The 14622-nt window shown below is 42.6% G+C and overlaps 1 protein-coding gene across 2 annotated transcripts in view; it reads left to right on the top strand.

Moving 5' to 3' along the window:
* The window catches only part of NBPF3 (NBPF member 3), a 44958-nt gene that overhangs the window by 18591 nt on the left and 11745 nt on the right, over positions 1-14622 (top strand). The window contains exons 1-6 of one of the 2 annotated variants that reach the window (XM_063785116.1): positions 7609-7678; positions 8514-10101; positions 10204-10413; positions 12150-12252; positions 13087-13301; positions 14352-14424. In XM_063785116.1, coding sequence (XP_063641186.1) covers positions 10239-10413; positions 12150-12252; positions 13087-13301; positions 14352-14424 — 566 coding nt within the window. In that variant the 5' untranslated portion in view covers positions 7609-7678; positions 8514-10101; positions 10204-10238. Of the gene's footprint in view, positions 1-7608; positions 7679-8513; positions 10102-10203; positions 10414-12149; positions 12253-13086; positions 13302-14351; positions 14425-14622 lie in introns of those variants that run through there. The other variant, XM_063785118.1, reaches the window with a different exon arrangement.

The raw sequence follows: 14622 nt of genomic DNA, 5'->3' as shown, positions 1-14622 counted from the left end.
AGCCCAAACGTGGAATGATAGAAATGTCCAATAACAAGTGAAAGTATGAACAAACACGGTATAGCCACACAAAGGAATACTACTCAGCAATTACAAGGCATTAACCATTGATGCAAATACTCATATGGATGGATTTTTAAATTATGTTGATGCATGAAAGAAGGCAGACACAAAAGAATACGGGTATAATTTCATTTATAGAAAATGGTTAAAAATGGAAACAGACCTGAAGTGACAGCGGCTCCTTGAGGCCGAGGGCTGAAAGACTGATGAACTGCAAAGGGGTACAAGAAACTTTGGGGCGTAGGGAAATTCCTCTATCTTGGTTGTGGCAGCAGTTCCATTAATGTGTACATTTGTAAACATGCATTGAATTACACATTTTAAAGTGGTGCAGTCTGTTGTACCTAAATGATGCCTGTATAACATTGATTTCATCATCTTAATTTCTCCATACTAGCAATTAGCAGCTAGAAAATGAAATTCAGTAAAACATAATAGAGATTAATAGTCAGAATCATTACATGCATAAGAATACATGCAATGAAGCAGGTACAAGGCCCGTAAAAGCAATTGGTGAGAAAAATTAAAGAAGACTAAATAGAGAAATATATATCATGTTCATTGATTGGAAGATTCAATTTTGTTAGCATATTACCTCAACAGAATTCTGATTAATATTTCTAGTAGGAGATTTTAGAGAAATGTAAAAGCTAATTTCAAAATATATTTGAAAATCCAAGAACCTAGAATAGGCAAGTCGGTCTTGAAGAAGCAGTAAGTTGAAGGACTTACTCTGCTAGACTTCAAACCTGATTTTAAAGCTGCAGTAATTTAAAATGGTAGTACTGGTGTAAGTATTCATAAACATATCAAAGTAAAAGAATACAGATTCAAACAATATGACCACATATGTAGTTATTTATTTTAGTAGTAGAATCTTTTTTATTCATAAAAAATCCCTCCAAAACGTTTTCCAAGAACACACAGGAGGGCTATGGGTAGAGGAAGGTGTCTGTCCATCTATCCCTGGCCCCCAGCCCATGTGGTTTTGGCAGCAATAGGGGTGTGGGGTAATGTCCCCCAAAATTAAAATGGCATATGTGTGTATGAGAAGGAAAGGGGGGCAAAGCTGTGGGGAACGGTTGAGGGGAAGGAACAAAGGAGGTCAGTACTGGGAACGCTGAAGGTGGGAGGCCATTTCATAACATTTCTTGTTGATGAAACTGCCATGGACAGCTTCTTTGCTCATCAGCAGGCCCAGCGTCTTGGCAATCATGGTGACAGTGACATTGAAGGTGGGGGCTCCACCGATGCTCTTCGTTTGAAGATGCACGGTCAATTCCCCATCCTGCAGCAGTGAGTCCGGGACCACAGTACATTTCTGGCCCCGCAGTGTCAGCCCATTCACGAAAAAGCTTGACCAGTCTTTGCCAACCAGGACACCAACCTTAGCTGGCGTGATGTTCACGAAGGTTTTTCCCTGGGACGGCGGCCCAGATGGAGGGTGAATCCTTGTTGCTCACGATGGCCGCGAACCTAACAGGTCCCATCCGCCACGAGGCTGTAGATAGAGGCGTCCACCTGGCCATTGTGCGGCTGCGGGGGCTCCTCTGGTCGCTGCTGCTGGGGCCGCCTGGGCTGGCAGGCAGGGGAGGCGGAGAGCTGCGTGCAGGCACTGCCGTCCTCACCACGGTTCTGCTGGCTGTGCAGTGGCCCTCGCACCGCCATATATATATATATTTATTATACTTTAAGTTCTAGGGTACATGTGCACAACGTGCAGGTTTGTTACTTAGGTGTACATGTGCCATGTTGGTTTGCTGCACCCATTAACTCGTCATTTACATTCGGTATTTCTCCTAATGCTATCCCTCCCCCAGCCCCCCAACCCCAGGGACAGGCCGTGGTGTGTGATGTTCCCCGCCCTGTGTCCAAGTGTTCTCATTGTTCAATTCCCATCCATGAGTGAGAACGTGCTCACGCCGGTACTTCTAAATGTTTTAAAAACAAAGACACCAATGCTCTTCATTGGGGAAATGGAAGACTTTTAAGTAAAACGATTTTGAGTGAAATAATATTTGTTGTTTTAAAAAATTAATATTAACCACTCTTCATCATACACTGAAATTAACTTAAGATGTGAAAGTTAAAATTAGAAACCTTGTAAAGGAAAAATAGGAACTAATTTCGTGGACTTGACACAGGAAAATGTTTCTTAGACTAGATACTGTAACACTCACCACAATAAGAAATCAAGCAAATTGCCCTTCATTTTTAAAAACCTTCTGCTTATTATGTTGTTGTTTAACAACTTAAAAGCTATCTGTAGACCAGGAATAGCAAATAATTATTTGCTATATAATATAGCAAAAAATGTGTATATATAAATGGATGCATTCAAAATATATAAAGAACTCCTATAGGTTACAAGAAAATGACAAACACACCAGTGTTTCAATGAACATAAAATTTTGAGAAGATATTTTCCATAAGAAGATATCTTACTGAACATTAGGCATGAGAAAACCAAAACAGGATATCACTACCCACCTAGTAGAATGGCTATAATTTAAAAGACTGAAAATATTAAGTGTCTGGGAATGTAGAGCAACTGGAAATGGCCTACATCTTTCATAGAAATGTAAAATAATACAATGACTTTGCAAAGCTGTGTGTCCATTTTCTTCCCATTCACCAAGCAACTCCATCCGTAGCTATAGAGACCCAGGAAAATAAGTATGTCCCTTCACAGAAATAATTGTATGAGAATATTCATAGTTATGCACAGTAGCCAACAAGTAAACCTGTCTCCCGTCAGAAAAATGGATATCAAATTGTGTGATAATCATACAAACAATAGGATATTACTTGGCCAAAACAAAATGAAACAAGGGAAAAACACAGTCAAACAAATTAGTGGCATATATAAGCACCTGAGTAGGAGAAGTCAAAACAAGAGGAAGTACTAAATGATTCCTTTTTTAAATTTTTTTGAGATGGAGTCTCACTCTGTCCCCCAGTCTGGAGTGCAGTGGCACGATCTCGGCTCTGCCTCCCAGGTTCAAAAAATTTTCCCTGCCTCAGCCTTCCAAGTAGCTGGGATTACAGGCACCTGCCACCATGCCTGGCTAATTTTTTGTATTTTCAGTAGAGGCAGGGTTTTACCATGTTGGCCAGGCTGGTCTTGAACGCCTGACCTCAGGTGATCTGCCCACCTCAGCCTTGCAAAGTCTTGGGATTACAGGCATGAGCCACCAGGCCCAGCCAAAATGATTCCATTTTTATGAAGCACATGATCAAGCAAAATGAATCTATGGTGGCTGCTAAGTTTAAATATTGGTCCCCTCCAAATCACATGTTCAAATGTGGTCCCCAGTGTCGGAGGTGGGAGTAAATGGGAGGTGTTTGGGTCATGGGAGTGGATCCCTCATGAATAGATGAATCCCCACCCTGGGAGAAGGTAGTGAGTGAATTCTCACTCTCTCAGTTCCTGTAGGAGCTGGTTATTAAAAAGCGCCTCTCACCTTTCCTTGCTCTCTTTTGCTTCCTCTCTCGCCATATGATCTCTGCACACCCTGGTTCCTTTTCACCTTCTGCTGCAAGTGGAAGCAGCCTCAGGCCCTCATTAGGAGCAGATGCGGGAGCCATGCTTCTTGTACAGCCTGCAGAACTATGAGCAAAAGGCACCTCTTGTCTTGATAAATTACGCAGCCGCCGGTATTCCTTTCCAGCAACACAAAGGGGCTAAGGCAGTGACAACATTCAGAATATATTCTTCATTTGGGGAATGAGTATTGACTGGCAAGGACCACATCAGAACTTTGTGGCATGGGGGAAAATGTTCTCTGTCTTTAACTGGGTGTTACTTTACAATTATAATTATATTAAAATTTATTAAGCTGTGCCTTTAGGTTTTTTGCAGTATACTCTATGCAAATTTTACCTCAGCGAAGAACTGTTAGTGTACAACAGAGAGATAACAAACACTCAAAAATTGAAAATTGATGGAAAGTAGATAATAAATATTTAGCCTAGAAATAAGAGGGATCCATTGAGAAGAAACCAAAAGCAATGGAATAGAACAAAGACAAAAAAGTATAATAAAAAGAGTTTTAAATTTCAAAGTTTGAAATGATATTCAAGTGACATACTGTTTCCTTGGGAAAATCAAGTGAGAACCACAACTCTGAGACTAATTCCAGCAAAAGTATGTGAATCAGTTTGATCTAATGGTATGAGGTTAGCTTTGAAGGCCAAAAGGAACTGGTTTCTAATTCTTATTCCTCTCCTCACTAGTTTTGTGACCTAGGGAAATTTTGCAATCTTTCTGAGTTTGTTTTCTCATCAGGAACAGGATAATACCTAAGTAACAGGATAGTTGACAGATTTAAATATGATCGCATGGCGGTGGACATGAGCCATAATTAGTTGCTAAGAATATATTGACACTGAACTCTCCTTTATCCATGTTAAAATTGTAGATAAACAACAATTGACAAAGAATAGACAAAATATTCTAACATAAATATTCTTCCCTTGTTTCTAGAAAGAAGTCACACATACAGTAAAAATAATTAGAGAGGACCTAGTTCATATTGAGCAATCTTCCCCAAACCCTGAAACAGGTCTTCTTTCTAACACCAGAGGTATCTTGAGTGAGTCCAACCCCTGCAGTCCCCTCTGTCTGGAATAGATGGAGGAAGTTTGCTCCAGCCTTAGAACAGCATGGGCTGGCAAGCGTTCTCAGAGAGGTCTCGACTTCAACTCTAAAGGGCCTGAGGAATATGTGCAACTGGGTCGGGTTAAGGCCAAGCTGAATCACATGACCAGGGCTCTCACCAGTGCCAAAGTCAGTGGAAGGATATCAGTCCCCAGAGCTCTGTCACAGGCCATGGATGCTCCATGGAGGGGTGGTGAGCATATGAATAAGAATCAGGAGAAACATCGGTAATGGACAGGAGGCATAAATAAACAATGTCCACCCTCCTCTAAAACCCAGGAAAGTTCTCATTCAAAAGACGATGTCTTGAAGGAAACATAGGTACAAATCTTTGTGACTTTGGATTAGACATTTTTTAAGTAGGCACAAACAACCGAAAAATAGATAAATGGACTTCATTAAAATAAAAAACTTATATGCTTCAAAGGACACTGTCAAGGAAGTAAAAAGATAATCCACATAATGGGAGAACTATTTCCAAATTATATGTTTGACACAGGTCTAGTACCTAGAGTATATAAGGAATTCATGTAACTGAGCAATAAACGATAACCACATTTAACAATGGGGAAAAAAGCTGTGAGTAGAGGTTTCTCTAAAGGAAACACTCAAATGGCCAAGAAGCACATGCAAAGATGTTCAATGTTTTTCATCATTAGGAAATGTAAATTTAAACCAAAATGAGATACCACTTCACACCCAGCAGTATGACTTAAGAAAAAAATAAAGACAACACATGTTTCAAAAGTGATGGAGAATATCGAATTCTCATATAGTACTATTGGGAATCTAAAATGATGTAGCTACTGAAGTTAGTAAACAGTGTGTGAGTTCCTCAAAAAGTTAAACATAAAAAAAGTTAAACATAAAGTGACATATGATGCAGCAATTGCACTCCTAGGTTTATAACCAAGAAAATGAAAAACAGGTGTTCACTCAAAAACCTGTAGAAAGCTGTTCACAGCAGCATTATTCATAATAGTTAAAAAGTGGAAACATCTTAAACCACCATCAGTTGATGAATAAACAAAATGTGGTATAACCATATAGTGGAATATTATTTGGCCATAAAAAGTTGAAGTACTGATGCAGGCTAGAAAGGATGAAACTTGAGAACAATATTCTAAGAAGCAGATAGAAAATACCACACTTTGTTATTCCATATAGAGGAAGTGCCCAGAACAAGTACATCAATATATAGAGAAGGTAGATTAGTGGTTGTCAGAGAGCGCAAGAAGGGGGCAATTGGAGAGTGTCTGCCCATAGGTACAGGCATGCTTTTTGGCATTATGAAAATATTCTGGAATTATGTAGTGGTGATGGTTGTGAAAGTTTTGGAATATGGTAAAAGACACTGAAATGTATGCTTAAAAATGGTGAATTTTGTGATGTATAAATTCTACTGTAGAATTTATAATAACAACAAAAGTAATAAAGCAAGGTGTCTTTCCACATCTCCATGTCCAGTATTTTCATTAAAAAAAAAAAGAAAGAAAGTAAAAGCATTTCAGGGCCAGGTTCAGTGGCTAACTTCTGTAATCCCAGCACTTTTGGAGGCCTAGGTGGGAGGATCGCTTGAGGCCAGAAGTTCAAAACCAGCCTGAGCAACATAGCAAGACCTTGTCTCTATGAAAAATAAAAAATTAGCCAGAAATGGTGATGTGTGCCTAGAGTTCCAACTACTTGGAAAGCTGAGGCAGGAGGATCGCTTGAGCCCAGAAGTTCAAGGTTGCCGTGATCTATAATCACCAGTGCACTCCAGCCTGGGTGACAGAATAAGACCCTGTCTCAAAAAAAAAAAAAAAAAAAAAAAAAAAAAAGCATCTCACTTTAATAGTAAGTGGCCAAAATATGATGCTGGCTGCATGTTGTGAGGAAATGTGTTAGATGAAAGAAGTTAAATTCCAGAAGATTTCCTTTTTTCAGAAATGAGGTATAGGGGAGAGAAGCACTGGTCCACCTGAGATCTGGCTCCAGGACTTACAACAAGGGGAACTTGGGCAAGTTACAGACTCTGTGTGCCTCCGTTTCTTCATCAGCAAAACAGAAAGAATCATCCCATAAACTGTAAGGTCAATGCTGTCAGTGAGTCCCCAAATTGACTGCACATCTGAGTCATGTTAACAAACACATTCCAGGCCCCACCTGAGCCCTCTGAATCAGAATCCCTGCAAGGAGGACAATGAACTTGTATTTGCACTGACTTTTCCAGCTGTTTCTTACTTTGATCAACTTGGGGGTGGGACCCATTGAGCTGCATCACATCATTCCAAAGCCAAAACACAACAGCAGAACAAGAATATTTTCAATGCAGTCTCTGAAGCAGAGGAGAAACTGTTGAGGGAACCTAGAAGTAAAGGACATCTGGCTTGCTGGGCTCCATTTAAACTTTGAGTATAGCAGAGACACGAGCCCTTCGGGACACATGCCTGTCACAGTGACACTCCAACTTCGGAAGAGTGGAAGCCCTAATTCCAAATTCAAGCATGCTTTGAGTAGAAATGAAGTTTGCCTCTTTTTGCACAGGAAGATGGCCAGTCTTTCCTAAGCTGCTGACCTTACAAGAAAAAGAATCGTACTGCTAAGAATTCAAACTTCAGCAGTCATGGGTAAGTAAGGAAGTCTTATAAATGTATTTTAGCCACCTAACAAGAAACTAGAAATTTAGCAAGTTCTTTCACATTCAGGACAGTTGTGTTCACTAGATCAGAGGCACTGAGGCATGAAGAACAGACCCCTAAGAAGGGAAAGTGTTCCTTTCAGTTTTATTTTTTAGGACATCACTGGAATATTAGGGAAGTGGAAACACAGCTGCCCACTCTACAGTATGGGTTGCCTTTGTGTCCGGAATGTGCCTAACGTCCTGATCTCTGTGCCCTTTTCAGGGAGCCTTGGGAGGAGCCCGAATCACTGATGGAATCGGACAGTGCATGGAGATGGTTCAGCAGGACAAGGGTAAGTGCAGGGGCAAGTCCAGGTCATACTGAGAGACAACGAGTGGCGCTGACAGAGACAGACAAAGATAAAATCAAAAGTTTGTGCTTCATCTTCAAAAACTCAAACTAATAACACACTTGGCCTTATGAGAAATAATAAGTATTTTTCTATTTACATGAGAATTTAATCTCAAAACAGGAATCAGAAATATATTAAGTCCAGGGCATAAAACCTAAACCACTGCTCATATTTATTCTTTCTAAATAGAGCAAAGTGTAAAATCTTCTCCATAAAATGCACATTGTGCTTATGAAAAGGCCAAAGTCTTAGTGAGAATCATTGGTATTCCATAGAAGAGTGAATTAAACACAGCCAAGGGAAGACCCAAGTCTCATACTTCTCTTGTATATTCCAGAGTTCCAGGGGAATTCCAGGTGATAGAGGTTATCTCCCATACTGTTAAAGCAAGGTTGCAGACACTTGGGAATTTTGGTCCCAGTACTCTAGGAGGTCACACCTCTGTCCTGGACAATACTACAGGAATGTATACTCTTCCTATGACTCATTCTGGTCATTCTTCCAGCATCACAAAAACCAAAAAAAAAAATGAAAATATGTCCAAATACATGATTTGCTATCCCTCCTCTTCAGGTTTCTTACCTGTTACTTACGGATAATAGCATTACCACAGGATTATGATGAAGATACAATGTCCAAATATAAGCACAGTTTTGAGCAAAATGCCTTGTACGAATTGGTCAATGAACAACTAGTAATTATGTGAATATTTACTGAATTATGTGGATCCTATGAATAATTACTGAATAATTACTGTGATTGCTTTTATTGGCAGTGCTGAAAACTCATCCCTGTGTGACCTCAAGTAAGCCACGTAACTCTGTGAACCTGCAGTTTTATCATTTTTTAAAATAAAGAAACATGACAGATTTTCATTATGACACAGAATGTCAGGTCTCCCAGATGCCAGAAAATACATTTACTTAAAGCCATTGATACGTCTTAAAGCGGTTTCCTTACAGTGTCATTGGAGGACAGCGTGGAGTGCAGAGAGACATGCTTTGAAATGGGATTGATCCAGTCCTCCTTCCTTCACTACCACATGAATGCTGGGCAGCCCAGGATCACACTCACTGCACCCTCAACTCAGGCAAGTCCAGCAGCCAATCTTAGGAGACCTGGGCTACAGAACAGTCTCCCAAGTTCCAGGCTCACAAAACCTAGGTGGGGATGAAAGCTGAGAAAGTGAAGAGGTGGTTCAGGGGATCACTCTTTCCTACTCATTCCTCTCATCTCAAACTCACCTTCTACTGCAACACTGAGGATCACGAACCAACCGTGACCATAACCTTGATCTTGCCATGTTCTGTTAGTGGAATGAAACCAAAAATCAATGGTGTTAGTCCAACCCAATGAAATAGATATCAAACCACATTCCATAAGAACCGCTCATGGCCCTGTTCTTTTCAGTATATGGGAAAACAAAATGGAAACAACAAAATAGCATCAGGTTTATGAAACTTCCCAAGATAGATGGTCACACATGTTTTCAGGAGATCTCTATATAAATGATTTTGGTCACTTGATACCTTGAAAAGAGCTCTTGTGACACTAGAATGACATCCATAAGTGACAAGTATAAAATGTAGCGCTCAGTGACATCAAAAACCAAATCAACCCACATAGAGGAAGAGCTCTGGACATAGGGATGTCAAACTGGTCTAGAGTGTAATGAAAAGCAAAGATGGTGCCCCAGTGAGAAAAAAGAAATCAACATAACAATGGGAATCAGCAAGAAGAATACTGAGACAGGAAAGACAACATTTTTTACAAATGAATTATTCATTCACTTTCTAGTGGATACAGACAAAACTGCAGAAGACCCAGAGGAAATCAGGGCAGGCTAAAAGTTTGATATCTTACACTTGTGGAAAAGCCTTAAGATCTGTTTTAACTTAGAGCAGGTGGGGTGACTTCATGACTACCGTTAAGAAAATATAACCTGTTGGGAAACTGGTTCTGCCTGGATGATGTTGTACAGACAAGCGATAAACAATGAGGAATGTGCTTAGATGTATTGGGAAAGAGATGGGTCTGTGGCATTGTCACAAGGGTACACGAGTACTAAGAGTGAATTTTAGAGGAATGATCCCCATTGGTGGTGACCCTCAGGTGAGACGAGGGTGCCTGTGTTTCAGCAAAGCCTGGGCAATTGGAATGCAGGGCTCCTAAGATTCCATGACACCCCCACCTTCTAATTCTGTTATTGCAACTGCAGACCGTTACCTGGCACACTGGCCTCACTCTTGTCGGAGACTGAGCTATTGGCAGTGCCTTCAGCTCTGAGTTCAGGCACCTCGAACATTGTTTTTGTCGTTAAGGATCCTAAAGTGCTGCGGGGACTGATCACATTTTTCTCAACAGTAAGTTAAGAATTTCAGTTACTGACATCCCTCAGTCCTGATTAAACCTATTTGATTTCACCAGTTTTTAACCCATCGTGTGTTTGGGTGTCTTCTCCCCAGTCCCTGGCCCCACCTCTTCTGCCACAAACGTCAGCATGGTGGTATCTGCCGGCCCTTGGTCCAGTCAGAAGTCAGAGATGAACATTCTAGAAATCAACAAGAAATCGCGCCCCCAGCTGGCAGAGAACAAACAGCAGTTCAGAAACCTCAAACAGAAATGTCTTGTAACTCAAGTGGCCTACTTCCTGGCCAACCGGCAGAATAATTATGGTAAGTTCTATAGGCTCACCATCACAAAAGTGATGAATGATGTCCTGTCTTCTCACTGAGAAACTAAATGCTCTCTCCATCAAAAATAAGTTCAACCCTCCCATACTTCTAGGAAAATAGAAATGGGCATTTTCACATTTTGTTAAATTTGGAAGTCAGAGGTACCAAAGTATTTAGCAAGTTTCCATGTTTGCAGTCAGGTGGGGGTGGGCCTAGAGTTAAACTCGCAGTTATTCATTTGGGACACAGGCACAGAACGACCTGTTTTCTCCAAGAGGCTAAATCATGTTTTCAAGAATCCTCTCTGTACCATATAAGATCCGGCAGACAAATAACATCTAGTCTGTTGTTCTAAATGTGTGGGACTAGTGAACCCTTATTGTGTTCAAGCTTCTGTTGAGGCCCAATAGGAAAAGCTCTGTTCTGGGGACCCTGAGGAAAACTTGGTGATAGTACACAGTACCCGCTCTGAGGGGCTTCAAGAGGAGTCTGCTCCTAATAGAACCTGTGGTATCTGTAAGTGACAGCATCAAGAGCAGGGAGTAGGGGCCATGCACGGTGGCTCACTCCTGTAATCCCAGCACTTTGGGAGGCTGAGGCGAGCGGATCACGAGGTCAGGAGTTTGAGACCGGCCTGGGCAACATGGAGAAACCCCATCTCTTCTAAAAATACAAACATTGGCTGGGCGTGGTGGCGGGCGCCTGTAATCCCAGCTACTCGGGAGGCTGAGGCAGGAGAATCCTTTGCACCCAGGAGGCAGAGGTTGCAGTGAGCCAAGAACACGCCATTGCACTCCAGCCTGGGCGACAGGGCAAGACTCATTGAAAGAAAAGCAGAGAGTACCCGGTGAGAGGGAAGTCCTGCTTCCTGGGGCACAGGCTCTTGTTCCTAAACAGGAAGAAAGATCGCACCCGAGAATGTGTGGAAGTAGCAGTGCAGTGTGCAGAGCAGGGACTCTGGGCCTGTCTCCTGGGCTCCATCCAAGTTGCTTGTCTTGTCTGTCCCTCAGTTTCCTCATCTGTACATAGGGTACTACAGAAATACCTACCTCTGTAAATTGCTGCAATGAATTACATGAGCTGTTTCTTGTCAATCTCCTAGAACTTTTATTGGCACAGAGTGAACACTCTCTGTTAGTTCTTCATTCTACTGTTTCTAAATTAACACAAACCTTAGTATTTGGGCAGATTTCCTTCATGGCCTTATGGTCTTATGTCTCATCCTTTATGCTTCAGATGTGATTCTTAAAATCACATCTAAAGATATGATGTAAAAATCAAAGATGTTTAAGATCTTTGACATATTTGTCCTTGAAATTCCCAGTAAAAGGGAAACCATCAGTCCCATAGTCCTAGGGGCCTTCCCGACTGTACAAGAAATCACTACTTCATGCCCCAGTGCAGTGCTTTAGAGGAGAGGCTGCAAGGCTTGGGAAAGTGGCCCCGCATTCACAGTCAGACCTCAGGGGCTGTGAATTCTGACTCCACTTCATTGTGGTTTAATCATCTTGTCAACTTCCTTGATGTGCCCTGAGTTTCTCTTTGTCTCTAAATTTTGGAGGATCAGCTGCCAGTAAGTCGGGAGACTGAAGAGTAAAGATGTGGAAATCCCTACGTAGAGCCTGGCAGTGGGGACAGTTTTGTCCTTGGGATGGACCTGACTCCTGCCCTGTAGGCAGTGACCAGAGCAGCATGTCCAGCCTTTCACTGAGGCAGGCGTGTGTGTCTTTTCTCAGACTATGAAGACTGCAAAGACCTCATAAAAGCTATGCTGAGGGATGAGCGGCTGTTCACAGAAGAGAAGCTTGCAGAGGAGCTCGGGCAAGCTGAGGAGCTCAGGTGAGTGGGCCCCCTGGGGTCAGGCAGGTGGGCAGGTGTGTAAATCTCTGAAGTACAGCAGCTCGGCAGGGAGAACTAAGAGCTGAACTGGGTCAGGGGAAGGGCAGGAATTGCCATGGCAGGCTCACGACACACAAAGATTTATCAAGCAGAGAACAAGGATAATAATAAGTTATGGGTTGCAGTTGTTTCTCAGAGCCTTATTTTCTGTTTTTCAAACAAGTAATTGTTGAGGTGAAATGCGCATAACACAAAATTAACCGAAGGAGTGGGAACCACCGAGCAGCATTCGGCATACTCAAAATGATGTGCCATCACCACCCCACTCACCCTTAGTCAGAATCAGCTCCTGACTGACTGCGGCTTCTCATGCTTTCACTCAATGTTACCTTCTCGAGCCTGTCATTCTTTTCTTTCATCTTTTCAATTGGCCCCATCTGCACCTGGCCTCATTTCTGTCCATGGCTTTGTATCTAGTCGCTGCAAGATGCACTATGTGTATATGCACGTGGAAATGTCCATGGCCAGAGTGAGGAACTGAAAGGATGGATGTCTTTTTGAAACTGAATGAGGAAGACACCTACTTTTGTTGAGAGAAGAGAAAGATGAATGGAACATCGTGGAGGGTCTTCCAGGAGCCCTCTCTCATACAGAGGAAGCCTGTGAACCATTTTTTATTCTTTCTCTTGGGCACAGACATTTCTTTAAACACGTGCTGACCTTCTGCTTGGAGGTCTCCTTGAGGACATTGTCTCAGAAATCTGTGTTGCAAAATACTAGAACCGATCACTCATCCCTTTCCACTGTTAAATTTTCTCTACTATCTCACCTTAGGCAATATAAAGTCCTGGTTCACTCTCAGGAACGAGAGCTGACCCAGTTAAGGGAGAAGTTACGGGAAGGGAGAGATGCCTCCCGCTCATTGAATCAGCATCTCCAGGCCCTCCTCACTCCGGATGAGCCGGACAACTCCCAGGGACGGGACCTTCGAGAACAGCTGGCTGAGGGATGTAGGCTGGCACAGCACCTCATCCAAAAGCTCAGCCCAGGTAAGGTGGCCATAGGCCCTGATGACCCAAAATCCCAGGCTTGTGAGAGACTCCAGACCTCCATACTTTCACAATGACATTTGTATCGGTGGTGTTTTTTCCCACTAAACATATGTGGCCGTGACATTACCAGGACTTCCTGGGTAAGAGCAGAGGTGGGAAACCGATTGGGTTGGAGGTCACAGTATTGCAAATGTCTCTCCTCCCTTGATGGAAGGTGGTCTTTGGAGCAAGAAGCAGCACGTTTCTAGTTTTGAAGGAGAGGAAGGAGGCTGTGACGGGTGGGCGCTTGTTAGAGTGAAAAGAGCTCTGGACTCAGAAGGCAGGTTCCCAGGTTGTCTCTTTGGCAATGTTCTTAGTAACTGTCGGTGAGTGAGTGATTTATCCTTCCTGAGTTTCTCTGTCTCCATCTGCAAAGGCAGGAAAATTGTCTGTTGCAAGGGTCTGAAGCATCCAAATGTGGGAACACTTAGGACTGCTTTTCAAAATGAGATAAAGCCCCTCGCCGTGTGGTGTTGGAGAAGGCACTTGATGTGGGGGCATTTGGTGGTAGGAAGTGCTTGAGACTGGAGCACTCCCCGTGGAGAGAATGTCCCTGAATAACAGGGCAGAAACCACATGGAGGGCCTGTGCAGTCTCCTGATGCATAGAGGACTGTAGGGCAAGTTTGTCCTCTCCTAAGAGAAAGAATTAGGTTTGAAATGTGAACTGTGACAGGACACCAAGCCTGTGCCTGGGAATCAGACCTGTAGCCAGATGGGGGAGACAGCTGCCAAAGTTCATAGAGAGGCTGTAGAAGCCTCCATGATATGGGGAGCAAAAGCTCTTTTCAGTATTTGGCCACATCTTGATGGTGGCCCTCCAGATCAGAAATGCATTGCCTGATGGATCGGGAAACCATGCCAGGGCATTTTGTTAACGATAAAACATGAGAGCTTTCAGTTGAACAGTGACCATGCCTAGATGTTCATGTCTGTGTGCACATTGGGCTGACTGTGCTTGCAGAGTGTGAAGTGGGAAATATCTGAACGAACACTTCTGTATTTACAGAAAATGATGAAGATGAGGATGAAGATGTTAAAGTTGAGGAGGCTGAGAAAGTACAGGAATTATATGCCCCCAGGTAACACTGAATAATCGGGAGCAAGTAATGGGTGTTAACATATGAAAAAGGTCTAGGAGGCACACCCTCTCTGGCATCTATGATGGGCCGAAAGCCTGCATTCCCTTGGCCACAGTATGAGAAACTCAAGCCAGCTTGGACACAGGGTGTGGCAGCTGTTGTGTTTCTCTGTGTGTGGTGGGTGTCATGTCTGTACCA

This window comes from Pan troglodytes, chromosome 1 (assembly GCF_028858775.2).
Source record: "Pan troglodytes isolate AG18354 chromosome 1, NHGRI_mPanTro3-v2.0_pri, whole genome shotgun sequence".
Taxonomy (NCBI): Eukaryota; Metazoa; Chordata; class Mammalia; order Primates; family Hominidae; genus Pan; species Pan troglodytes.
The sequence above is the reverse complement of the archived record's forward strand: the minus strand, read 5'-3'. Positions and strand labels throughout refer to the sequence as shown.